This window comes from Pollachius pollachius (assembly GCF_949987615.1).
Source record: "Pollachius pollachius genome assembly, chromosome: 6".
Lineage (NCBI taxonomy): Eukaryota > Metazoa > Chordata > Actinopteri > Gadiformes > Gadidae > Pollachius > Pollachius pollachius.
The window spans coordinates 12,824,163-12,850,987 of record NC_136939.1 but is presented as its reverse complement, the minus strand read 5'-3'; the positions used below and the strand labels follow the sequence as shown (position 1 = coordinate 12,850,987).

The window sequence follows — 26,825 nt, the reverse complement described above, 5'->3', positions numbered from 1 at the left end:
TGATAGATTCTAACATCCTTAATCATACCTCAAACACCTGAAATAAAAATATATACATGTGTGAAAATATGGTAATTTACTATAACTTTGGTTAGATAATCACATTCTTGATTACCGCAGCCAATTTAAAACAACAACAACAACCTCTGGCTTCAGCATACTTTTTGATTCTTTCTTTGGAAATTTGTCAGAGTGTGTGTGTGTGTGTGTGTCTGTGCATTTGTGTGTATGTGCAGCTGTATATACACACACATGTATATTTGTGTGTATGTGTGTGCATGTGTGTGTGACTGTGTTGTTGACATATACATTAAGACTTTTGTGTGTGTGTGTTCATACGCATATAGGTGTGTGTCTCTGTGTGTATATGCGTGCAGGTCTGTCACCACATACAATATATGTGATTTGTGCTTGCATGTATGTATATGCGTGTATGCGTGTGTTTGTGTGTGTGTGCATGAATGGATGTGTGAGGGTATGTGAATAGAGTACATATGTGCCTGTGCATGCATGTGTTTGTTGAATGTATGTGTGCCTGCATGCGTGCGTTTATGCGTGTGTGTGCGTGTGAGAGAGAGTGTGTGTGTGTGTGTGTGTGTGTGTGTGCACGCATTAAGGTATGAGTCTGGAAAGAGTTTGTGAAGATCTAATTAGCTTCTGGAGTCTCCCTAGAGGCCTGTCCACAGGCTCCGTCTCATGCCTTATTCAATAGAGCTTTGTCCGTCTCCAAGGCTACATAGATTAGCCGGCCACGCTAAAACAGAGGGGTCAGGGGTCAGCAGTCGGTTGCTCTGAGGTCTTTCTACTCCAGCGGCCGGGACCCTGAGCTCGCGCTAACATCTAGTAGGCCGGTCTCCTTCAGTAAATCCGGTGGAGAATACTATATGCATACAAAATTGGATTTGGTTAGGTTTTTTTGTTCATTTTATATATATTTTTAAGAGGAAAAAAAACAAGTTGACATTGGTTGCCAGTGCCAACCAATGTTTTGCCTGCCGTCTATATTGTCGCGAACCTGGGAACGGAAAAAACAATGTCAGAGTGCGACATGAGTTGACTGTTTCAAAAAATCAAATTAAACTGCACATCTTCGTCTTCATACCTTCTCTGGCTTATTTATTTTTCAGTGTTAACTGTGGTTCGATTCCGACTACTTCTACCTTAGGTTTGCACAAACGCTTTCCGGGAAATGAAAAGTTAGTCCAGGGGGGACTGAAACTGAAGTCTACTTCCCTTCCCTTTTCAAACTTAATTTCCTACGCTGTCTTTCTGGGTGGTTGCTTTTTGTATGGGAAAGCAGAAGACTTTAAAAATAAGCTTTATCCAAAGTAATGTGTGGTGAGGGAAATATCTTTGCCTTCTTCTTGCTTTCAATTTGGCTGCAAAAATGAAGGCAAATATTTATCTTGCAGCTGATTCAACATGTTTATGCCCATGCATATGCAAAGGTAACCTACAGTCAACATATACCAATGGGATATTGCAAAGTGTAGCTATATATTGCTGTTTATGATTAGATCCAATTACCACTCTGTTCTAATTACTCAAGTTGTCCAACTGACACCATTACCTACTTCTACATCTGCAATTTTTAATACATTGGCAGGTTCCTCGAAAATAGCGAGTTACCAACTTAAAACCACGCTTGCACATGAATAATACAAAGGCTAATAATGTCCAAAAGTGATGATAGCGGTTATAGGTTCAGTGTTTCATGAATTATGAATGTGTTAAATCATGCCCACCCACTGTCATAAGTTTTGGCCTCAGCCGTGGCCGGTTCCAAACAAGGCCCAGCTGCCAAGACAGGCTCATACTTGAGCCAAGCCCTACTCCAGGTTCATATGCAACATGCTTTATGGACTTACTTTTATTCCATCACACATCATGCTACTGTTGTTTTTTAAAGCCAGCAAGGAGACCATTGATCATGCTCATTACTAAACGGTGGCTCTCTCTGTGAGTGAGAGGGAGAAAGAACGAAAAAACAACAAACATGAACAACGAGTCCCTCTCTCTTATCTCCGATTCATCCTTTTAATGAACCCCACCCCCATTCTCCCACATCTTAACTCTTCCCACCCATCTATCTTTCTCCACCTCTATCTCGGCATTAAGTAGCCATCCCAGGATTAGTTGGGGAAGGAAGGGGAGGATGGGGGGTGGGGGCAGGGGGCATCGGCTGAGCAGTGGTGGAAGAGCAACAGACAGGTAGCTCTGAAATATAACATGCTTTTAAATATGGAGAAGGCCCTGAATCGATAATGGTAATCAGCCTTCGCCATGTCTGCCCACACTCTCCAACCAAGAGCCCATAACGGCCGGGGTCCCAAATCAATTTGGTGGGCCAAGTGATGGTCTCCTGGAGAACGGATCCAGGTGGACGTTGCATTTGTGGATTAGCTCCCCTTGATTAACTGTGTTTCATTTACTACCCCTGCCTTCCTCCTATTCCTCTTCTGTCTCCTCCTCCTCCTTCTCCTCCTCCACCACCTCCCCTTCCGATGTATTTTTAGTTTTTCTTTACTAAGACTAAAGTTTGAGAACTGTAACCAATTAGGAATTCCCCCCTGTTCCAATCTATTCCGTTATAAAATCCATTCTATTTTATTCACTCGTTTGAGACAGCCTCTATAAAGGCTGCTGCAGGATGTACAGTATATTCAATTGCTCCTCCAAATATAAGAATTAAAAGGTCAGGTTACTGAGTCTGGCGCCGCGCATCACCATCTCCACAGGGTCTCTAGGGAAATATCCCCACCAGGTTGCAGCTCTTCATTCACCCTGGTACTGCGATAACACAACACGATCCATCCCGGATCAGACAGCGTTGCTTTCCATCATTTTTCAAGAGGCTATCATCAAAACTCATCTGATCAGGTTAACACCGGAAACCTTACTCTACACTGGTCCATCCTCAATGAAAGCGAAGGTGAAACTGAAACAAACCAAAACAATATTTGATAGTATTACAACATTTTTAGAAAACGTCAAAGTAAAGTGTTAATAACAACTTCTGTTAAGTCATTCGGCTGATGGCTTTACAACTAATCAAAAGGTTTACGTGTGCAGTGTATTGTACCTTGGTGTGATATTAAACATGACAAACTTGAACTTGTACTGTGTATGCCACGAGTTGTGAACCACAATACAATGATTTATTGAGACAAACTCCCTGTATGGATTGCCCTGTGGATGGGCACCTTTTTATTCTCGAGCAACCTTCTAGCTCAGTTATCTTTTTTGTGGAGTAAATGGCTGCAGAGAAAGAGTTCTATTTAGTCTTACCCAGCACGGTGAGGCGGGCGGGTCTCGACCGGATGGCCGCCTGGATGGCCTGGCACTCGAAGAAGGCGTCGTCTTGCATCTCGGTGCGCTGGATGAGGAGGTGGTACTCCCCCTTGCTGTGGTCCCCGACGATGTCGTAGCGTGGGTACCCTGGAAGAGGTGAGGAATAGAGGACCGTAGGGTTTCATAAGCGAGCTGCACAGATTCCAGCAACAGTGCATAGAGGAGAGCTGGACAATGTGGAAATAGATTCATGATCGTTAATACCTGACATTGAGATGTTTCAATTTTTAGTGTCAGATATTCACTTTTCAAAAAGAACATCACAGCATGAGTAATGAGGATATTATGTAAGTTGTAAAAGAAATACCTTGTGTATTTGAGTCCAACAATGATAGCAGTCTAATGAAATAGGATCGCTTAATATAGATATGATCTTGTACACCAAAGAAAGTAAACCTTTGCACATAGTAATTTGACTGACTCGAGCTGTAATGTTATAGGGAAAATAACTAATAACAAACCCTGACTCATTTTGATTTTTTTTAACATAAAAACATAAAAAGAAATTGGCAGTTGCGTCCCCAGTAATTCTGGTATTTAGAACATTTGGCAACAAAAGCCTGTTTTTTCAATGTACCAAACAACTTGTTTTCAGACAGTGGCTCTTATGGTGGACACTTAACATAAACAAAACACAGTCCGGGGGGGATGTTTGGTCAAACATTGTGTTTCTCCAATAAGTATTAATTGCTCTTTCTGTTATTGCCTTGTAACTGTACATTGCAATTCCAGAGTGCATCTGTGGAAATTGGGTGGAAGAAGACCATGGCGGTTTGCTGTTTGGGTTTAGCCTCCCAGGAGATTAGGAGGTTTGGCACTTTCCCGTCTCCACCTTGTACAGAGAAATGCCTTAATTGCTATTTTACAATGAATACTTGGGAGCCAGACAGGACAACTGGTGGAAGACACCCGCCGAAGCCTTTGAGGCCGTTGACACCGGTTCTATGAAAACAATATATCAGGAAACTATTTAGCTATTGGGGAACATACTCTTTATCCTCAAACGTACACTCTGATATTACTCTGAACATACCATTTATCAGCCTTACTTTATTTTTTTTTTTATACATATACAATGATTAAAGATTGATAGGAAAATTCATTTTATTTTACTGCATCATCTATCTGTATTTATTAGCCCCAGGTCAGGCTAGGGCACTTCAAAGCATATTACAGACAGATCTTTGATACTCTAGGCTGCTCTACAGATTAGTCCCTTCGCCTCAATTCCAGTGAAAGAAATCATACACGCGTGCCAAACAACATCCTATACTCTCACACACAGACACAGAGACACAGAGACACACAGACACACACACACACACACACACACACACACACACACACACACACACACACACACACACACACAAACAGACATGCACAAACTCATGGATCTATGTCAAACGTAACGACCCCAGCGGTCGATTGAGGTGCTCTTGAACCATGGGACAGAAAGAGAAAGAGAGATGGAGAGAGAACGAGAAATGGAGAGAGACAGAGAGAAAGAGAGATGGAGAGAGACAGAGAGATGGAGATAGACAGAGAGAAAGAGAGATGGAGAGAGACAGAGACAAAGAGAGATGGAGAGAGAAAGAGAGATGGAGAGAGACAGAGAGATGGAGATAGACAGAGAGAAAGAGAGATGGAGAGAGACAGAGATGGAGATAGACAGAGAGAAAGAGATATGGAGAGAGACAGAGAGAAAGAGAGAGAGAGAGAGATACAGAGAGAGAGCAAGCTGGGAGGCCATCAGTTGGGGTGGAGCGGGGGAAGGTGGAGGCTGTTTTGATGCCCGACGGCTTGAGTGAAAAACATCACCGCTTATTGATTCCATTGTGAAATAGAGATTTGTAATTCTCTCACCCCCCCTCACCACCCCAAACACAAACACTACCTCACCCCCTATGGATAGTCTCTTTTCAAAACAAGAGCCATGCAATAACAGCATTCACCATTGGCCTCTGGTTCCGTGTGTGTAGAGTGTGTAAGCAACACATACATGGATTACATATATGGATTCCCAGAGGTAACGCATCTAGGCCTCATTTGTCTTGCACAGCTGCATCAAGTGAAGAATTGGATGGAGGTCACCTTTTTGCAACACTCTGCACAGTACCCAGCCATGTCTCTGGGGGGGAGCCACAGGCTCCCCCCCAGAGAACCAGAGGATCCTTTGGAGAAACAGAAGGGGAACTTACAGGGAACACAGGGAGAGACCACGCTTACTCCATGTGAGGCATCACTTTCTAACCAGTCATACAACATGTGGTATAGAAATGACTTGGTGCCCAACTGTGGACTCTCTTGTTTTTTATTTATATTAATATTTATATCACAGATATCATGTTGAATTAAAGACAAATAAATCAACAAATTACTGTGCACTCACACAAAAAATGTTTGCCTGTAAGCAACTAAATAGGTTGCTTGATTGACAACTCTGGAAAGTATCCAATTTATTAGTCAACAAATCCTATTTGCAATGTCAGTGTGTATTAGGCACTTTATTTGACCAGTTGCTGTGGCATCTCATGAAAAAAATATTCTGGGGAAAAATCAACAACATGTGACAGCTTGCTCGTATGTCTTCAAACAAACACGCTCATGCGTTTTTAACTTTTACACTCCTACACACGAGGGAACATGAAAAGCGGTTAATGATTTCATGAGATTGTTCACGAAACCAGTGCCAGGGAGACCAATCAGTGTTGAAGTAACAGCACCCTGTAAATAACTACCAGCAAACTGGGGAGAAAGGAACCGCAATGTGGTAGGAAGAAGGTGGAGGTGTTGGGTTGGTGTTGGTGATGGAGGTGGTGGTGGAGGTGGTCATAATAGTCATGGAGGGTAAGTGGTGATGCTGGTGGTGGTCATATTAGTGGTGGTGTTGATCATGGTAGTGGTAGTGGGGTGTGGGTGGTGGTGGTAATTGGGGAGGTGGTGGATACGAAGGTAATGGTAGTGACAGTGGAGGTGCTGATGGTGGTTGGGGAGGTGGTGGTGGTGGTGGGCGAGGTGGTGGTGGTTGGGGGAGGTGGTGGTGTTGGTAGTGGGGTTGTGGTGGTGGCAAGGGGTGGAGTGGTGGTGTTGATATAGGGTTGTTGGGACACGACGACAGGTGGCGGACAATTGTAAAAAAAACAAAAACATGAGTCCAGTACAACATACAGATGCCTTTTAGCATAACATCGCTTTTTGTTGTTTTTTAACAAACAGAACCAAACGATTGGTGAAATCCTATCATCGGATTGCGCTTAATGTTACATTTAAAACGTATACATTTATAAAGGAATAACAACAAGAGCCTGCTCCAAGAACTCTGTAATAACTGCCATTCCAGACGGACAAACAGCCCTCGGACGCTATTGTAGCGCCCACAGTGCCAGACAAAATGTGTTTGTAGAAGACAGACAAGGGTTCTGAATCAGAACCAAAACAGCTTGTGGGAGCAGCTGACCTGCGCTCCGAAGCCTAGAGACAACACTGCGGTTACAGTCCTGCAAAGTTCTCATTGTTCAGTCAGAGGACACAGTCAAAGGGTTGTGATTGGCTGTTTACCCTTTGGTGGGCAATGTGTGGGCACTTTACTTTGCGAAAGACCGAGATTTGCTTTTACACACTTCTACACACTCTATTTTTATTCTTGGGAATTGTATTGCCCGGGCCTTGTGTCAAACAAGGACTTATTGAAAAGGCAATATTGCACTTTTGATCAAGTGCCTCTAATCTCAACTTGCAAAAACCCCAGTATTGTGCTCCATCAACCTTTGTTGTTTAATAAAACAGTTTTACTTGTGCCCCGAAAAGCCATGCAATCCATATGAGGAAGAGTATCATCGCCTAGTCCATGAAAAAATGAACGGATATTAAAGACTTAAGTGAAAGGACTGGATATAACAAGCCCTTCCAGGTCATTTAATTAGTAACCTCTGAAGCCTTACCTTTCCAAGCTTTTCGGTAATCTTATTGAATTGAATTCCCCAAACCATTTGGCAATTCAGACATGTTCATTAGCATGTTGACTGACTTCTGATGAGCGTGTTTGGAGCTTTGCCCGAATGCTTTTTAAGGGGGCCGCGTTCGGCGATGAATGTTAATGCAGGTCTAGACCCAGTCATGGTGTTAATGGTCTGCTGAATGACTACTCAAGCCCTGCGACGCGCGGAGCCTTGCTGGAGCGCTGTATCATCATCAATACCTTGGCTGGTGAAAGGAACTTTGTGAAGGGACGGGGCGCCTGATGGGGGTAATAGCTCCTGCACCACGCAAGGCAAAGGCTGCATGTAAAGTAGAGAGGTCTTTTGTTGCCGATTAGGCGACAGGGTCGTGGAGGGTCAGTGGTATTGACAAAGGATGAGATGGAGGACGGAGAGAGAGAGAGAGAGAGAGAGGGAGAGGGGGGGGGCTGAAGAGAAAGATTGAGAGGGAGAGGGAAAGGCGAGGGAGACAGAGATATGGAGATACATAGAAAGGGAGGTAGAGGATGAGAGAGAGAGAGAGAGAGAGAGAGAGAGAGAGAGAGAGAGCGAGAGAGAGAGAGAGAGAGAGAGAGAGAGAGAGAGAGAGAGAGAGATGGGAAGACATAAAAGGGGGGTGAAGGGGGGAAGTTAGGCAGCCGGTTGAACTCTGCACAACACCTTTCCTTTCAGAGCCCATTTGGACTGCACAGGCGTTGCATGTCAATCCTTATTCCGTCATTGACTTTGTACTTTTGATTTAGGTTAATAGGCTACTCCAGCGCCCATACGGCCTATTAAATCGGAATTGCCAATGGTGTTTAGTTTCACAAGTGCCATTATCTTTCGCCACTAATATCTTTCTACTTCCAAGGTTATTTTTTCCCTCCACTGACAATTGAAATAATATAATGTTTAAATGAGAGCATTGTCAGCAGAACGGCTGGCTCTGTGTTGTTTTGTTTTTTTGGGTTCGCCCTGGTAAGAGAAATGGCTTATTATGCTGTCAACACATAACAAACGCGCTGGCACCGTTTAAGTCAATCCTGCTCGCATTAGCCCTTGTCACTGATCTGCAATCACGAGCGAAAAAAATAACACTTATGCCATGACAGAATCACTTACATGGGCAAAACCATTAATACACACCCTCTCTCATTTTCTCTGTCTCTAACAATCACACACACACACACACACACACACACACACACACACACACACACACACACACACACACACACACACACACACACACACACACACACACACACACACACACACAGATGCATACGGTTCTTCTTACACACATGAATAATGCATACGAGCATGCAATTACCCAAACATATATGTTCATCCAAATATCCACTCCTATTCACAAAAGCAGAGACAAAAAGTGTAAACACACATGCACACGATTATCACATATTCATGCACTGCGCATATCGAAAAGACATCCATGCAATCAGCCACAGACACACACACACACACACAGACACACACAACACACACACACACACACACACACACACACACACACACACACACACAGGCATTCAATAATACACCCATAAACAAAAGCACAAACTCATCCAAACTCACACACATATTCAATCAGCAACCTCCCAAAAAAAACACACCATATACACACGCATTCAATCAATAACCTACAAACATACACACTGTACTGTGTGTGTGTGTGTGTGTGTGTGTGTGTGTGTGTGATAATGCGTGTGAGTGTGCTGCTGTCCACCAGGCCTTCCCCCTCCACTAAGCAGAGTAGATAGTGATGTTTAGTTAGGCGCGGGCAGTGTCCCCGGGGGACCGGTCATTATGCCTGGGTTCAGTGGCACCAGGGACGGGGCCCGCAGTGAGACAGAATGGATGTAATCATAGACAAACGTCCTCGGAGGCCCAATTAGTGAACAACGGCTAACGACAAAATGAACGAGGAGGAAGGAGGGGGCAGGGCTTCTGTCCTGTTAAGATGCTTCAAAATGATCACATGACGATTTATGGGGGGTAGGATTTTGCAAATGAAAAAATCCACGGACAAAGAGAGCGTATTTCTGTCATAGCGTGGACGGAGAGCGTGTGTGTGTTTGTGTGTGTGCATGCGTGTGTGCGTACGTCGCAGTGTGAGTCTGTTTACATCATCGTTGTTAGCCTGACGGACACTGAAATGGATTTTTATTGAGCCATCCCTGGTAGGCTGAGGAGGATTTTATTGAGCTGGGGCCGTCTGTTTAGACGAACACACAAACGCATACACACACATCAAGGCGCACACTTGCGCGTGTCTGTGTGGTCCAGGCCGTTTCTGAAATAAGCTGTAAAAAGAACCTGATAAACCATCTGCCAGAAGAGCAGATGTTGTGCTAAATGTTAACTTTCTTCAACCCAGTTGCACGGACTAGAAGAGATCAGAGTTCTCCCAAGATGCACCTTGTCGGAGATACTTGAAGCTGATTCAACGCGGCTGCTCGCCCAAAAAAAAACACGTAATTCAACACAGCCCAGTCATAGAGTTGTAAAATCTACCTCCTTCATCTCAGGTTTTTTCCGATCCATTGGATTCTTTTGAGTTTTTTAATCACTTCATCCAGTTTATATCAGGGGAAGATTTAAAAGCCCCTTTCTTCCTGAGCCGAGGTAATATGGAGGATATCGTATTGATAAGTGGTGCCAGGAGGAGGGCGGAGCAGACGGAGGGGGAGCTGTCAGCAGGAAGATCAGGTGATGACAGGTGTAGTAATGTTCTGCTGATCTCTCCGGGTCAACAGTCGCATGCTGGTGCTGAACGGCAATTAGCATGTTCAGTGATGAACGAGAATTACACGCACACACACACACACACACACACACACACACACACACACACACACACACACACACACTCAAACACCCACATACACACACAGATTCAGACACACACACACACATAGACTGATTAAAACACAAAATCACACACACACACACACAAACTACCACACACACTCACACATTCATACAGATTCTAACACACACACACACACACACACACACACATACACAAGGTTGTCAGAGCCTAAGCTAGAAAGTGTGAGTAGAAAGCAGTTTCATTCCTATTTTCTACAATAATGTCTTTTAGTATTTTAGGATTTCAATATATATCCAAGCTAAAGTATCACCACACAATCACATATCATCTATACGTTCATGTCTACTGAATCACCTCATCGTCTCATATGCGTACAATGCGTTTGTGCGTGTTTGACAAAGCAGCTGCGTTAGCCGCTGGCGGAGCTTCTAGTGAGGGCCCTTACCTGAGACGTCTCGGTTGACCCCCAGGGCCATGCCGTCACGCAGCCAGAGCACCATGCCGTGGTAGCCGGGGATGGAGCAGGGCAGCGTCACCGGCTGGCCCGCCACCACCACCAGGTCTGTCGGCTGCTGGGTGAACACGGGTCCCGCCCCTGGAAACCAAGACACACAGAAGAGCTGCCGGTTAAGTCGTGCCACGTGAATCAACGAGGCCACAGTGGAGGCCGTTGCGCCTGCAGAGCCGCCCTTGAGCTCAAGGCAATGTTTAAATGACAAAGATCGCAGCAGCAGAGGCTGTGATTGAAATTAGACAATAGAGGTTTTCCTTCCTCTCAAAGTGATCATGTTCCAACTTACAGTAGTTGGCATAGCATGAGCCTTAGGACTCGATCGCACATACTTTTCGTCGGGGTATCTGCCAGTCAGCAAACTACATATAGGTTTCAGAGATTCTTGCAAGTGATCTGTGGTGCGTAAACTGCCGTTCAGTTTCTCAAGAAGCTTTCAGAAAATAAATCAAATTGGTTATGGCAGCGTTTAATCCCCCCGTGGAGATTGCCATGGATGAGCACCCAACCCCTGGAGAGCGGCTGAATTAGCAGTATTAGCCAGATGCATGTGAAGATTTCTTTCAAAGTGCTGTGTGTCCTACATGGCTGGGGGCGGGAAAACTAAAAGCCCCCCGGGGATCTGTGTTGTTGACAGCTCCCAACCTCATTTAGGACGCATGGCAGCAGCGTCCATATGGCGATGCAGACGATTGCCCGTGGCTCCAATGACATCGCCCACACTCCTATTGGCCCAGCGTTTGCTTTAGTAATTGGCACCCCTATTCCGCTCCCCCCCCCCCCCCCCCCCCCCCCCCTAGTTGTTGATCCTGTGCAGTGTCGCGTTGGCTAACTTTGTCTAGTCTTTGGAGTACTGCTCCTACTCTTCCCCCCTACTCCTCCTCACTTTGGCTTGGGTTCTGATATCCAAGCCTCACCCTGACGATTGAGGTTGTTCCAAATTTTGGAAAGTTTGACTGTTTACACTGCCTTGAGAATACTTAAGATTTTTACTGAAGATCTATTTTAGGATACATCTCCAGGACATACAGTATAACAAGGTGACAATGATGTGTGTCCTGTTATACATCAGCAGGCCATCAAAATGTGCTATCTCATTTGACTTTTGTGATTATTTGAAACTAACTCTAAAAAAATTACGAGGGAGTCTTTTAATGTTGTTTGGTGCGAGGATCATTCAGTTAACCAACCATCATATTTAAACGTGTGATTATGATTGACCGACCTTCTTGGTCAGAGTCTGTGCACAATGCAAATAGAGAGAACCTCAACCGTTGTTCCTTATTTAAAAATAGTCTAAATGGATCATGAGACTTATAAACCGTATATTAACATAACAATAACCTCATTTTATGAGTCATATTATAACTTCACCAAAATGATGTGGACAAAAACATATTTTCATGGGCATACTTCATTCTGCAGCACTCTGAAAACTTTCCTGGGAATTAAACAACTAGAAAGTGCTAACCTTGCCAATTTTTTCAAAAACCTAAATAGACATCACACTGCCAAATTAGAGGCTGTGAAAAGCAACGAGAACCGTCCACCTAACTGGCATCAGCTGGATGTGTCAAAACAGAGCAACTAACACCTGATGCCTTGCTACAGGGGTGGGAAGTCTTTAACTGGCGCTAACAACCTCTTTGATCCTCTGTTTTTATGAATCCTAAGGGTCCATTTATTCATGGGCTAGTCACCAGTGGTCACTTCTTGTTTTTTCTTCTTTTTTTTTATCGATAAGTGTTAGATCGGATGTCTAATTACTATGTATTTATTTTAGCAAAGCATTCAGGGTGAGTGAGTACATGCCAATCATGAGCAGGTTGGGGTAAGTACTTTGCTGAGGATTGCTTCAGGTACATCGCAGATGTTGTAAGGTTCCAAACCACAACCTTTCAACTAGGGTGTCAGACACCCGACCCACAAACCTTAGCTTATTACTTACTATCTTGCCCCGAGAGTTGACATGCAATACTAGAAAGGCTGTCACGTCGAGCAAGAGAAAGGAACTGGCAATAGTTCATAGACGTGGCACAGAGAACATAATCATAACTCAACGCTTGAAGACGCTCTCCGAGAAGACAGCTTGCTTTGCTCACTGCTTTTCCACTTGTCAATGTGTCATGTAAATCTGCCAGATCTGTCAGTCTTCCCAGCGGAGCAGAAAAATGGAACTGGAGAGAAAACTTATTTTTCTTTTTAGTCATAAGAATAAGTTACGCTACAAATAACAACTTGACCTTTGGTATATAAAATGTGCAGCAATTATTTGCTCTCTTTGTGTGTTTCATTTGTTTTTCTGCCGCCGGCGATGGTGGTAGTGGTGGTGATGGAGGCGGAGGTTGAGGTTGTCCGTTAATGTCCGCTCCAGTTGGGCTGTTTTCTTTCAGCCTTCAGACTCCCAGCTGTGCTTGTCTTGATTGCTGCTGGCAAGGAGCCGCAGAGATACAACATCAACTGTAAGCACTCAGCCCATGTTTCCACCACCCCCACCCACCCACTACTGCCCCCTTTCCACCCCACGCTAGCCTACCCCCAACCCCCACCCCCTCGCCCCTTTTCCTTCCATCTCCTATATCTATTTCTTCCATCTATATCTCCATTGATTGTGTTCCCCCCCGGCCCAGTGTGTGAGCATGTCTTGGGGGCCGGTGTTTCATGATTGTCATCTGGGCTATTTTTCAAGATCAGCACCAGCAGACAAATAAAAAATAAGAAGAAGACATATAAAAATTAATAAATTAGGAAAACCTTTGCTTGGATCGCTGGAGTGAGAAGCGGACGACGTGATTGGCCAGTGGAGCAATGTGGGTAGGCTGTGATCAGTGACCGAGCTAACTTAAGGTCAGCCTTTCATCCCATGCTGTTCCGTTACAGCAGGCTTGGCCGTTACGCTAGCTCCCTTCAGTGCTATCCCTCAAACTCTACTATTGATACCGCCCGTCCACACACACAAACACACAGACACATGGACACACACACACACACACACACACACACACACACACACACACACACACACACACACACACACACACACACACACACACACAAGACCCGAAAACAATCTCCGCCAAAAAAAGCCCACAAAGCTTCAAGAGAGAGAGATGTTAAAAGATATAAGTTGAGGCAAAGCCGTGTGCTGACTTACGCTCGGCTTTTGTTCATCCCTGGGCGAGGACATAAAGAAGGAGATAATGATGTGATTTTTCAATTAGGGGACGTAAAGTATCCTCTGAGCAATTTTAAGAGGAAAATATACAAACAAGCGGCTGTTCTGGCACACACACACACAGGAGTGCACACAACCGAGGATAGTCTTTCTGTTGGCCCTCCCCCCAGCTCAACGCACTTACGATGCATTCATTTACTGAAGATATATGCTCTTGTTCAATCTGTCGAAGGAAACGAGGGCATGATCAATAGCAAAATGCTCAAGCTTGCTTCTTTATGCTTCACCAGAATATATATATAATTTTTGGTTTACCACTAAATATACTATCAATGGACTAACGCATAACCATTTTGTTCACATCCAGATGAGCAGATTACATTTTTTCAAAATAACTATTCGAATGAACTGACTTGATTGGAGATAGAACAGGAAGATGAAGAAGTGGGATACTACTCTTGGATACCAAGGATACTTACTTATGTTGAATGTGTTGCTGTTCTTGCTGTCGTTCTTTCAAGGGGTTTTCTTGCAACGGACTTGACCTATACCAGTCAGACGTACTTGAACCTGGGTTCGGCTCATGGTATTCATATTGAACGAATCCATTGGATCTGACACAACAAAAACCACAAGCAGTGATGTGCTTCACAGCTCTAAACTGCTCAATTAGCTTTGCACTGGATCATTATTTGTAGATAGTGAACGCCATCTCAACAATTTACACCCTGAGTGTGTCAAGATGCCCCCCCCCCCTCCCAACGCCCACCCCCGGCTTTTGACGGTATTGACATATTTAGCCACATTCACAGCGAGCCAGCGCGTGTGCAGCTGTGCGAACACGCCAACTCCTCTGTGCTTTCCAATAACTCCCGCCCGGCTGGCGTCTCTCAACTTTAGCATCGGTGGTTTGGGTTTAACATCTCTACACACATCCCAATTAGACGTATTCAAGTAGCATACGAGGTGCCTATGGGTATCCCGGCAGGGGGTGGATTATTTACATTTATACTTGCGGGCATCCTTCAATCAAACAAGGTTTATGTACATCTGAAAAAATGGGGCTGGTGTCTGGTGACTGTATAATGTTACAATCTTGCCTCGTTTTCCTGGCTTCTCTCTTGTTTGACAGTGTATGTGCACACAGCAGGGCAGGAGCTAATGGGCGACTGAATGGCTGAAATGAGTCTCATCATTACGCCTTGCAGCTTCGCAGTGGGAGAGGACCGGCAAAGGCAAATCACAACAAGAAAACCCTGTCTCCTCGCCAAGAGAGACGATCCCCTCGCCTGGTTCCCATGTAACTCCACTACCGCATTATCCTTCGATTTCCAGTCGCCAAATTGTCGCCACGTTGGCTGTTTGACACAGGACAAATTGTGAAGATTGAGCTGGAGCATTTTTTTTATCTCTGTATAATAATTGACCTAGCCTGTTGGCTAACACACACACACTCAAACACACACACACACACACACACACACACACACACACACACACACACGCACACACACACACACACACACACACACGACAATGCTGTCCTTAATAACATGGAGAAAAATAACCACATTGCTGTCCTAGAAGGCCGGTGGTGTTTTGTGTCTTTGCACCAATACATACGTATTGCTACAACGGCAAAGCAGTCTCTTTTAAATGCATACACACACAAACTAATCGTGCCTCCTCCAAAGAAAACAGAGGGGGGGCGAAGTCCCTGGACGAATCAAGAATCATCTCTAATTCAGCTTCGTAGACACCTTATCTCGAAATCGCCGAAACTGAGCCCTGTTTGTCCGCGATGTGTGCTTGCCTGATCAGTTTTGCTCTCACCATTGATGAGGGAAATCGATTGCCTCTCCCATAGGCTTGGCGGATTTACTGAAATGCAATAAGGTTTATGAGGAGCCCTCATCTCCCTCAGCCGCCAACCCAAGGAGGGACATTTGGCAGTTTTCTGCAACAGTGGTTAGTGAAAAAGCCTAGTGGGGAATGGAAGATGTGCATGTGTGTATGTGTGTGTGTATGTATGTCAGAGACAGTAGGGGTTGAGTGGCTGGTTGCGGTTAGAAGACTCTGTATCCTGCTATGGAGGGATCAAAACCACACAAACAAGTCCCTGCGAACAAGAAAGAACATGATACTTTTCCCTTCCATCTGTCCGTGCTTTAATATGCCGTCTTAAATCGTCCCGACTGTTTTGAATTCACAGTGGATTGCGACGCAGACTTGAAAACTTCTTGGTCTCACCTCAATTTAACAGTTGAATTTTGTTAGGTGTAACAGGCAGATGGTGCACACACAGAGGCAGACTGTCTTCCCATCAGTTTTGTTTTAAAACTTTAGCGACTGCAAAGAACTGAAGGACGTCAGCTGTATTTGAATAAATCTAGCCAATCATGTGACCACAGCCTCATGATCGGCAGCGGCCCATCGGCATAGCAATTGGGTATTCAAATTTGCATTGAACATTTTCACTTGATCAATTAAAGGTAAGAAAAAGGCAAAAATAAAGGAATCTGAATCCTCTGTGCTTGTACATGAATAGAAATGAATAGGAGACAGTCACTTCAGTTGTGCACTCACTTCAGTTGTCCTCTCCTTCAAACATGAGTTTGCTTCTGTGTTCTACTTTAACGGATGAGACACAGACACCCCTACACAAACACACACATACACACATCCACACTTACATTGACAAGAGCAAAGGAAAAAGCAGACAATGGATGAAATCTGGGATATCTTTGATCCACGGATTGATCCATACTCGGTATGATCAAAAGACTCAAATGCAGCCTAAGGCGCGGCACAGTCTGTGCGGGTGTGTGTGTGTGTGTGTGTGTCTGTGTGTGTGTGTGTGTGTGTGTGTGTGTGTGTGTGTGTGTGTGTGTGTGTGTGTGTGTGTGTGAAAACGCAATAGCGTTTGTTTGTCTCTTTGTTTGAAAGTACATTAATGTGTCTGGGTGGAGAGAACTGAAGCGCAATCTGTTTGGAGGTGGGTGCGCTCAGTGAAGTTAGATTATTGACAGCTTAACAGATTGTATAGATGCATGGTGTTTTCTTTCACTCTGCATTGAAACGAAACAATTAGCGTTTCCAGATTTCTGAGGAATATAATGGTGTGTTTTGCTGACCCGTGCCTCACCTCAGTCACTAATTGATGTGGGAGAAGGTGTGTGTGTGTGTGTGTGTGTGTGTGTGTGTGTGTGTGTGTTTCAGGGCTTCACAATAGAATGAATATATTTCCTTTGAGAAAGAAGTGCACTGCTATCCAATATTTTACAACATTCTTCAGCTTTCAGTTCCTAAGTCGGAAAAATTGTAAGTGATTGATAAACTGAAGAGAAAAATAATTATTTTTCTTGAGAAATCAATAATGTCCTCGTGCTATGGTGTGTGTGTGTGTGTGTGTGTGTGTGTGTGTGTGTGTGTGTGTGTGTGTGTGTGCGTGTGCGTGTGTGTGTGTGTGTGGTCTGTGCTTTGTGCTTTGTGTGTGTGTTTGTGTTTTCGTCTAAACATTTCACACAACTACTGCTATTTAAAAAATGTGTTACTTCGCAAAAGTCTTAGACATTCCAGTCGTTAACAGTCTTTAAGATAAGAAACATTCTTTCTCCATTACAAAAATGTTGCATTGTGAATTCTAAACTGTCATGGAAAACATTATTTAACACTCCCCCCCAGAAAAGTGTATGGAGGATTATCTAAAGAGTTTGATATTCAATATCTTTTCTTGAAGAGATCCCAAAACAGTGAGAATAGTATTCGAAGCTTGCTATTTTCCTGACAAGGTTATACATTTCTTGTTTACAATTGTTTACTGGGTTCAATATGTATATAGATACACGCCTTGGCGTTTTTACAAAAGCATATTGAAAACAATATGCATTTTTCAAACATCTGCTTCCAGCAGCTGTTAGTGTTTATTCAGGTCCTCAATGTACTTACCTCGATCCTGAAAAATACAGCTTGACATTATATGCACTTTATAATAAAATCAATGTATAACGGCACAGTAAGTCAGCTCTTAAATGGGATGATCATCTATTTAGGGCAGAGCACTAGTTCATAGGAAGACCGTATTTGATAATGGAATAATCAGCTCATTATGAAGTTTGATGCCAAAGGATTAGGTGCAAGATGTTCATAAACTCTTATTCGGAACCGTTTGCTTGCGTCCCATGCTCTACTTCATGATGGCTTTTCATGAAAGAACTTTGATCTCAAACACCTGGGTCCATATTCAAAGATGACCAAAGAAGGAAACCCAGGGGAAGTTCTCTAACCCAAGTTGAAAAATATTTTTCTTTATTTTTCTGTATGTTTTCCATTAACTACTATATTTAAGGACATGTCCTACTCAGCCGTTACAATGGGACCTTTTCACAAAACACTCCAAGCGACAGTTTGGTTTTGACAAACATGATAATCAAAACACTCCTAAACTGTATTTCATCGTACAAGCATAGACACTCAAGCAAAGCATTACCATTAATATCACTTTCATTAAGTGAACACACTGCCGTCTACGCTAAGCCTCAAGGTATGAAACCACTGCTGTTGTTTGCGAAGATTTGTGTTGGCACTATATTGCCAACCAACACAACAGATGTTTTTTGCCACCTGGGGTGCCACAGAAAAAAGTCACATGATCCTGTGTATCTCAAAGCCGGTTTTTTGAAGGTTAACACGTTTCTCTTGAAAATAAAAGTTTGTTCAGGAGATTTGAAGTAAATCTAGTTCCTGAACAGCCGAGTTGTGTTGGATACTTGCTATTCTTTTGTGCCTTTTTCTATTATATCTGCTTGTATTTCTGCTTGTAACATGCTGTACAGGGGTGACAATCTTTTGGGGTGTGATAGTCAAGATATTCTTTAACACATGAAATGATGTGCTGGGGTCCTACTGTGAGGGAATTAACAAAACCACATAAAATACTACTATTTATGCCCCCTATACTCGCTCTTCCTGTCTCTTCCAACGGGGAAGAAAGCACTCTTGAAATCCTCCACCCACACACACACATACACATGCCCCCATATACCCACCCGACAGACACACAAACAAACACACACAAAGAGGAACGCACAGATGCACAACACACAATTACGCAGAACGGATGAAAACCCCAAACAATGTACACTCACACACAGAAGCAATGCGCAAACATACACACCTTCACTTAGGTACACACACACACACACACACACACACACAAAGACAGAGTCATGCAAGCACAAGCACACACACACACACACACACACACACACACACACACACACACACACACACACACACACACACACACACACACACACAGGTGCCCTGATGTGCATGGCCCCCCTTCGCGCCCCATCTCAAGGAAAGTAATGGACCAACAAACCCGAGTCCTCAATCTTTTTTACACAACAGCAGTATGCGGCTCCTCCCCCGGCCGCTTCGGGCTGGCTGCGCAATGGAAGAGTGAGTATTTCACTTACCTACCATTGTGCTCCGCATATTTTCACCCCTTCTCCCTCCACTCTCCCGCACTTTCCAGCAGAAAAAGTATGTTTGAAAAAGAAAATACTTGACGACAGATTTTTTTATATCACGCTCTTCACCGATTATTATTAAGTATTTAAGACAGATTAGAAAACCGAAAAGTGAAGAGTGTTCACTAAATGGATGATATAGAAAGAAATATCAACTGAATTTAATCCACCCTTCTTAAACAAACAAAAATGGTTTGGACACATCGCGATCGAACCAAAAGCATCTAATTTCATCTAATGAAGCTACCCTTTAGCCGATTAATAATATTCTTCACAAGCATGCCAAATACTTATTGAGACATACTAATCAGCCTCTAGGCTCAATATTCAACGTTAAAAAACTTTCAAAAGCCTCGATTAAGTTGTCTTCTGCACATTCAGCTTTTTTTTCCCACAATCCTCCATTGTTTCCATGCGGATGGACATCTTGGCAACCTGACAATTTAAACCTTCTCCCTCCTTGGTGAGCGCGGATGAGAGCAAACATGAATCACGCTCAGTTTGTAATAGACTCTTCACAGGGAGTGCCAGGCAAAGTCAAGCGCAAGGAAAATATAGATTTGGGCACTCACATTTATCCAAAACTTCCTTCACTGTGACTGATGTTGAAGTCATGAGCAGAGCCCAGTGCTATCTGTCAGTGTGATTGATAAGACATACTGTCTGGGAACAGAAGAAAAAAAACAGTTTTCTTTCCCTTCTCTGCTTCGATCGAGTCCTCTTCCACAGAGACGATCAAGAGATAGAGATGTGTGTAATGTTAAAGGGAGATAAAAAAAAAAAAGCCAGCCCCAAAGCTCTCATTTTTATCCGGCTGTCTGTCAGCTGTCCACGACAATATCGTAATGAAACACATCCATCCTTGGTGGTAATCTTGACAACATAAAAGTTTTTGTTGTGTTCATGGATTTTCTATGCAAATGCCATCTGAGTGACCAAACTGCAACGGTGGTTGAAAAATGTGTTTGCATTTTATAACTGAGGCTGACGCAATGAAGTCATCAGCTAAAACACTAAAGCCCACCCTCCTTAAACTCATACATGGTCACACAAACACCTGTACCTGAATTTAGATTGTATCCTACGGCAATCCCATTCTTCGTGAAAATGTGTCTGCAGAAATTTCCACTGTGTGAAATCTTCTTATGGTAGAATCTGCATTTGTTGTGACTAATAGATGCCAAAATAGAACAGAAAATAAAAGTTGTCATGGAGATCCACAAAGACAATCCCACCACCTCCTTGCTGATAGGTTAAGGGGGCAAACCAATTAGGCGGTTGCTCACGAATTGAAATTCATGCCAACAACTGAACTCAATGCTCTGTGCTCTCTCTCTTTCTCACCTCCTTCTTCATCTCTCAACCTCTAAAATTCTCCCTTACGCACCCCTCTCTCTCTCTCTCTCTCTCTCTCTCTCTCTCTCTATCCCACTCTCTCTCTCTCTCTCTCTCTCTCTCTCTACACCTTCTATTTGTAACTGTGCCTGTTCACTTACAAGTCCATTGGCTTCCATTACTGTTAGCCATGAGAAAAAGCACACACAATCACATGTAAGAGTGCTATGCTCGTAGCCACCCAAACAAAAGCACACACAATAACTCACACACAGAGAAAAAAACTCACACACACACAAACAAACCTAGAGGTAAAAAAATAAAAATAATAAACATGACTCAGAAAAAGTGCCGAACACAATGCATTACAAACTTTCCAGAAACTTTGTTGGGTACATCGAGTTCTATCCCTGCGTTCACTCCGGGTATATTTTAAATGTGTTTTATTAAATCTCTACTGTTCAGAAGCGTAGCCTTAGAATGTGTGTGGCGCTAATGGAATCAGCCATTAGACTAACATTACGCCAGCTCTGACATTATGTTGTGCTGTCTTTCGCTACCAAACCACATTTATTTATTTATTTGTCTATTTTAAAACAAACCTCAGATTCACCGTACCAGACTTTTTCTTTATGTTCTTCATGTTTAACATGTTTTTCCTCTCTCCTCTCACTCTCTTCCTTGTTTGTTTCTCTATCTCTCGCTTTGGTACCTCTCTCTCTCTCTCTCTCTCTCTCTCTCTCTCTCTCTCTCTCTCTCTCTCTCCCTCTTTTTTTGTCTCCCCTTTTTTATACCATTCTCTCTTTAACTCTCTTTCTCTCCTTCTCCCTGGCACTCTCTTTCTCCCCTGCTTTTTGTTTACCAACCCACTATGAATATCTCTCTCTCTCTCTCTCTCTCTCTCTCTCTCTCTCTCTCTCTCTCTCTCTCCCCCTCTCCTGCTCTTTGTTTACCTCCTCTGTTTGTACCTGTCTCTCTCTCCTGGTCTCATTCAGTGTTTGTGTTTATTTCATGGGGCCTTTTGACAGGCAGCACGCGGTGAGAATGCCAGGGGGCTTTTTTCCGCTGGAGTCTTTTTGGTCTGACCTCAGCTGTCAACTTGGGAGTGCCAGAGTGCTCTGAAGAGGTGGGTGAAGAGGAGGTGGTGGGTGAGGAGGAGGAGGAGGAGGAGCATGAGGAGGAGATGCACTGAGTATCTGCAGGTAAAACACCATACTCTCTCTCTCCCCTCTCCCCTCGTCAATACCAACTCACAGCCTCTCCCAGCACTCCTCTTCATCTGGCCCCCTTGAGGTCCTCAACTGCATCCCCGACTCCCCCATGAGGAAAAGGTTGCCTGTGGCACCGCCAAAGGCCACTCTCCAGCTTACCCACAATGCCCTGCTCCAGTGGATAGCTGAACCCAACCACTGACCCACAACCCATCCTCATGCAACACAGAGAACCGCAATACGTAAAGGGATGTGTGACACAGTTTTTGCTGATATTATTGATTATTGAGTATTACTATTTATAATTTTCATCAAGCTTTTAGCATTTTTGTGTACTAAAAGAAATTATTAAGAAGGGAGGGTTTATTGATCTATACTCAAGGATACCTACTGTGTAGTCTCAGGACATCGGGTTTCCAAGCTTTTTCGATTGGTAGTCCAACACAGTAACCACCAGGCGTTTGATTATTGATATAATTTGCCACGTTGATTTGTATGGACTCCTTTCTGTTACCTTGCTCTTTCCTCGAAGATCATCAGGGATCCTTCAAGAGCAGACATTTAACACACTCAGGGTGTGAGAACCAGAGCAGAAGACACCTTTCCATCAGCCCACGGTCGGCCACACGACCCATTGTACGAACGATCCCCCACAAGACACCCTTCTCTCACCGATGGCTCACTGAGCTCACCAAAATGACAGCTCTGAGAGAAGGTGAGGTGGCGGGAGAGGTGACAGAGAACACGTGGCCCAGCATGATATTTTTTGCATCAGCAGACGCGCCATTGTCGAGAGTCACTGCGAGTGCCCGCCTCATTAACGCTTAGGCTTCTGCAGGACCCTCGGAGAAGCACATACTGAGACACGACAAGACAAATGCTAACGACTGGAGCACAGGCACACCTACACAACCAGACACGCAAGCATACACGCATACACACACACACGCACACACACACACAGATACGCACACACACACACACACACACACACACACACACATACACACACACACACACACACACACTGAAATAGAACCGAACAGCCACCGTGTGAAAGAGGGTATAAGAGAGAGGAAGCGAGAGAGAGGAATAATTGATCTGAGAGAAAGAGAGAGTTTGAGTAGTGAAATGCAACATAATGCAATATAACATAAAAGCAGTTGACGTTGGAAAAATACTGCACCAAAAAACACATAATACAAACAAAACCAGCAGTCCAGCAAATTAAAGGCACCATACAAGAAAAGAATGCCAGCCTCATTTTTCGATTACACTGAATTCTGGGGTATATTTGTTTAGCAGCAGTCTCACCCAGGTTACTGTGTCATACAAGTGAATAGGGACAACATAAAAACCAAGACACTAAGAATGACAAAAATGAATGCACAGAAAGTGACACACTCTATAATGTTAGGTTTGTCAAATCAGTGAGAGGAACAAAAGTTGCATCAAATACGTGTGAAAAGAAATTCACCAAAAAGGCAAGATACTTCGCAAGCCATCAAGATGAATAAAAAGGCACAAATGCCTGCTGGCACCTGCTATGAGCCACAGGTGCATGACGTCACACTGTATATATATCCACATTGTGATCCCCACCACCTACACACTGCTGAGGCAGTGGTAATCACACATCCTGTACACACCCTGTACCTCGGCGTGACCGCATTACTTTAACCTGCCAGAGCCATGCTGCAAGGCTTTACTCACGTCAAACACACATACACACACCAGAACTTGCCCCCTAACCTGGAAATGCCACAGTAAAAACGTTACACAATACAGTGCACGTATACAATAAGATCCATATGCACTTCCTGTTACCTCGGCCTCACTGTCACTACTGCTAAAGTGCAGCACACAGTCGCTCAGCATACCCCCCCCCTCCCCGCCCACACACACACACACACACACACACACACCTCCCCCCACACACACCCCCACACCACTGGCTAGCTTGCATGGCTAATGGTGTTAATCTGCGCTGGAAAGGTCAAGTCGCCAATGATTATGGCCCACTTTCCCACTGACAGCCTGACCTTAACGGCGGCTAATGTAGCCGCCGTCACCTCCGCAAGCTAGTCGGAGGGTATAGGGTGGAAGGGGTGGGGAGGCGGCTAGTGTTTCCTTGTGGGGGGGGGGGGGGGGGGGGGCATGAAAGTGGCTAGGGGAATCTTCACCTGTGGCTATATATCTAATGGCACCTCTGTGTTGTTCTGTGACATCCCCATATAGCCCCTTTCCCGATGGACAAGAAACCCAGCTAAACCCACTCACATGTGTCTTTGTCTTCAGAGGTTAAGTTACATTCTGCATTCATTCATTAAACAAATAACTCTGGATCAGTTACAGGTACTTCTCGGCTCCAGCTCGGACCGCCAGTGATGGAAACATGACACCCGGCTTGACACTGTATTTTTTGCCATTTTTACCTATTTTGTTTTGCCGATCGATCCAAATTAGTCTGCAGTGAGTTACCAGTGGAAGTTAAAAATGGAAGAAGATTTTCCCTGTTTTCCGGCAGTTCATGGCTAAAACATACCATAAAAAAAATGAAAATCGTATTCAACAAATGGCAATCTGAACGATTTTTTTTGGTGGGTTTTCCTGCATTTAGAAAACATGCATATGCGTGCTAATTTTGGTTGAAAAAAAGGTTTATTTTACAGTCTCATGGTTATATAGTTGTTATTTTTTCCAAGAATACAATCCCGGAAAAGTCAAGAATGATGTACTTGTGCCCCAATTTGCAACCAAACAGAGACAGTAATTTGGAGACCTGCTGCGAAAATACAGCATGTTCCTAGGCATGAAAAGAGGCCTCCACCACCGAGGGGAGGGAAACATGAACCAAAAAGAAAACTGATTCACATCAATTCTATGTTCCGCAATAACCTTTTTATGAGCAAGCCTCAACAATACCTACATCTTAAAGATGGGTGGAGGTAGAGACAGAGAAAATAGAGGAAATGGTATAGGGTATGCGGCAAAATACAATTCATAACTTGAGTCATTCAAATCATGAAAACAAATAACAAGAAATCACATGCATGGTAAATTGCTGTAGCTTATCGCTCAATGTCAACATTGGCCAATTGTCGCACAGAATGTTTGATTACAAAGATCGTGTGGTGTTTGTAGCTCGTAGCTATAAGTTCCTCTTCTGTGTTGTGATGCATCATACACCTACCGGGGAGAAAACAAATATTGAATCACAGCTTCATAGACTTCCAGGAGAAACTAATCGAATGCAATCAAAATCTAATTTCAAAGGACAAGACAGAGAAAGCATTTGTAAACCAAGCATTTCCACCAAATGACAGAGAGAGAAAGGAGTTAGAGAAGGAAAGCGATAGAGATGGAGAGAGACATAGACAGAGAGCAAGATAGAAACAAAGAGGGGGGGGGGGTTAGAGAGATACATAACAAGTGGAAGAAAGGGGGAAAGACAGATAAACAGAGAAGGGAGGAAGACAGAGTGTGAGCAAGCAAGGGAGGGAGAGAGCGAGAAAGACAGAGAGAGAGGGAAACAGAGAGAGCGAGAAAGAGAGAGGGAGGGGTTGAGATAAACACAAGGAAGTGAGACAAAAATGGAGAGAAAGAGAGGGAGCAAGACAGAAGAAAGAGGGAGACAGAGAGAGAGAACAAGACAGAGTGAGACAAGGAGGGAGAGATTGAGAGAGTGCGACAGGGCGGGAGAGAAATAGAGGGAGACAGAGAGAGAGGGAGACAGAATAAGACAATGAGAGTCAGAGAGACGGAGAGAGAATGATAAAAAGAAAAATAGAGAGCAAGACAGAGAGAGACACACACAGGGAGATAGAGGGGAACAGAGAGGGAGGCAGAGAGGGGAACGGCGAGGGAGACATAGAAAGGGAGGGCGACAGAGAAAGGGGGTAAGACAGAGAGGTTTGTAGAGAGTGTGTGCTGAGGTGGGTTCACTCAGGCAGGTTAAGTAAGGTGTCCCCTTGAGATGCAACCGCCCCAGCGCGGGCCCCATTCACCCTGACACACCTGACCAGTTAAGACCAGGCTTTCTCCGATAGAAATGTCAAGACTTGTAAACACTCCCCTGTCTTTGCAGCACTCTCCCACCCCTCTCGCTCTACCCCCCGTAGTCTCCCTCCACTGCCACACTCAGGCGCCCACACGCATTCAAGCATTCATGCACACACACACACACACACACACACACACACACACACACACACACACACAAACACACACACACACACACAGCATTCACTCACAACCCCTCTCCTTCTTTTTGACATCTCCTTTCCACCATAACTTACACGCATACCCCTCCTCACACACTTCAACTCTCCTTCCCCCCCCACATACACTCCCTCCTCAGACACACACACACACACACACACACACACACACACACACACAAAGCTCAACCCCCCCACACAAAAAGACACAAACTCACACTAGCACATCCCATGCCATCCCCCTACCCCCCCACACACATACACACACACACACACACACACACACACACACACACACACACACACACACACACACACACACACACACACACACACACACACACACAAACCCACTGACAGATAAAATAACACACTGTAACTACACACAAATAAAAGTCAGTCCAGCAAAACACACACACACACACATACACCACCAGAAACCCACCGCCCCGTCTACCAAACAAGGTACGATACGGTGTGTCATAACCACGCTCGTCAGCGGCTGGCTAACCGCGGCTGTCAGGGAGCCAGCCCGCGCCTCATTAAACAATCCACGGCAGACGTTGGAGGCTGTACGGCAACCCCACTCAAACCCCCCCCCCCATCCAGCTCCATCCATCTCCCACTCCCCCACCATCGCATCGTGTTCCACCACCACCATCACCACCAACA

At 44.3% G+C, this 26,825-nt stretch overlaps 1 protein-coding gene across 1 annotated transcript in view; it reads right to left on the bottom strand.

Annotated features, from left to right (window-relative positions):
• Window positions 1–26,825, bottom strand: part of LOC307076448 (kin of IRRE-like protein 3) — a gene marked incomplete at both ends in the record, with an annotated part of 151,876 nt that overhangs the window by 57,184 nt on the left and 67,867 nt on the right. Inside the window, 2 exons of the mRNA XM_079737455.1 lie at window positions 3,289–3,438; window positions 10,613–10,762. Of these exons, the coding sequence (XP_079593581.1) occupies window positions 3,289–3,438; window positions 10,613–10,762 (300 nt within the window). The remainder of the gene's footprint in view (window positions 1–3,288; window positions 3,439–10,612; window positions 10,763–26,825) is intronic.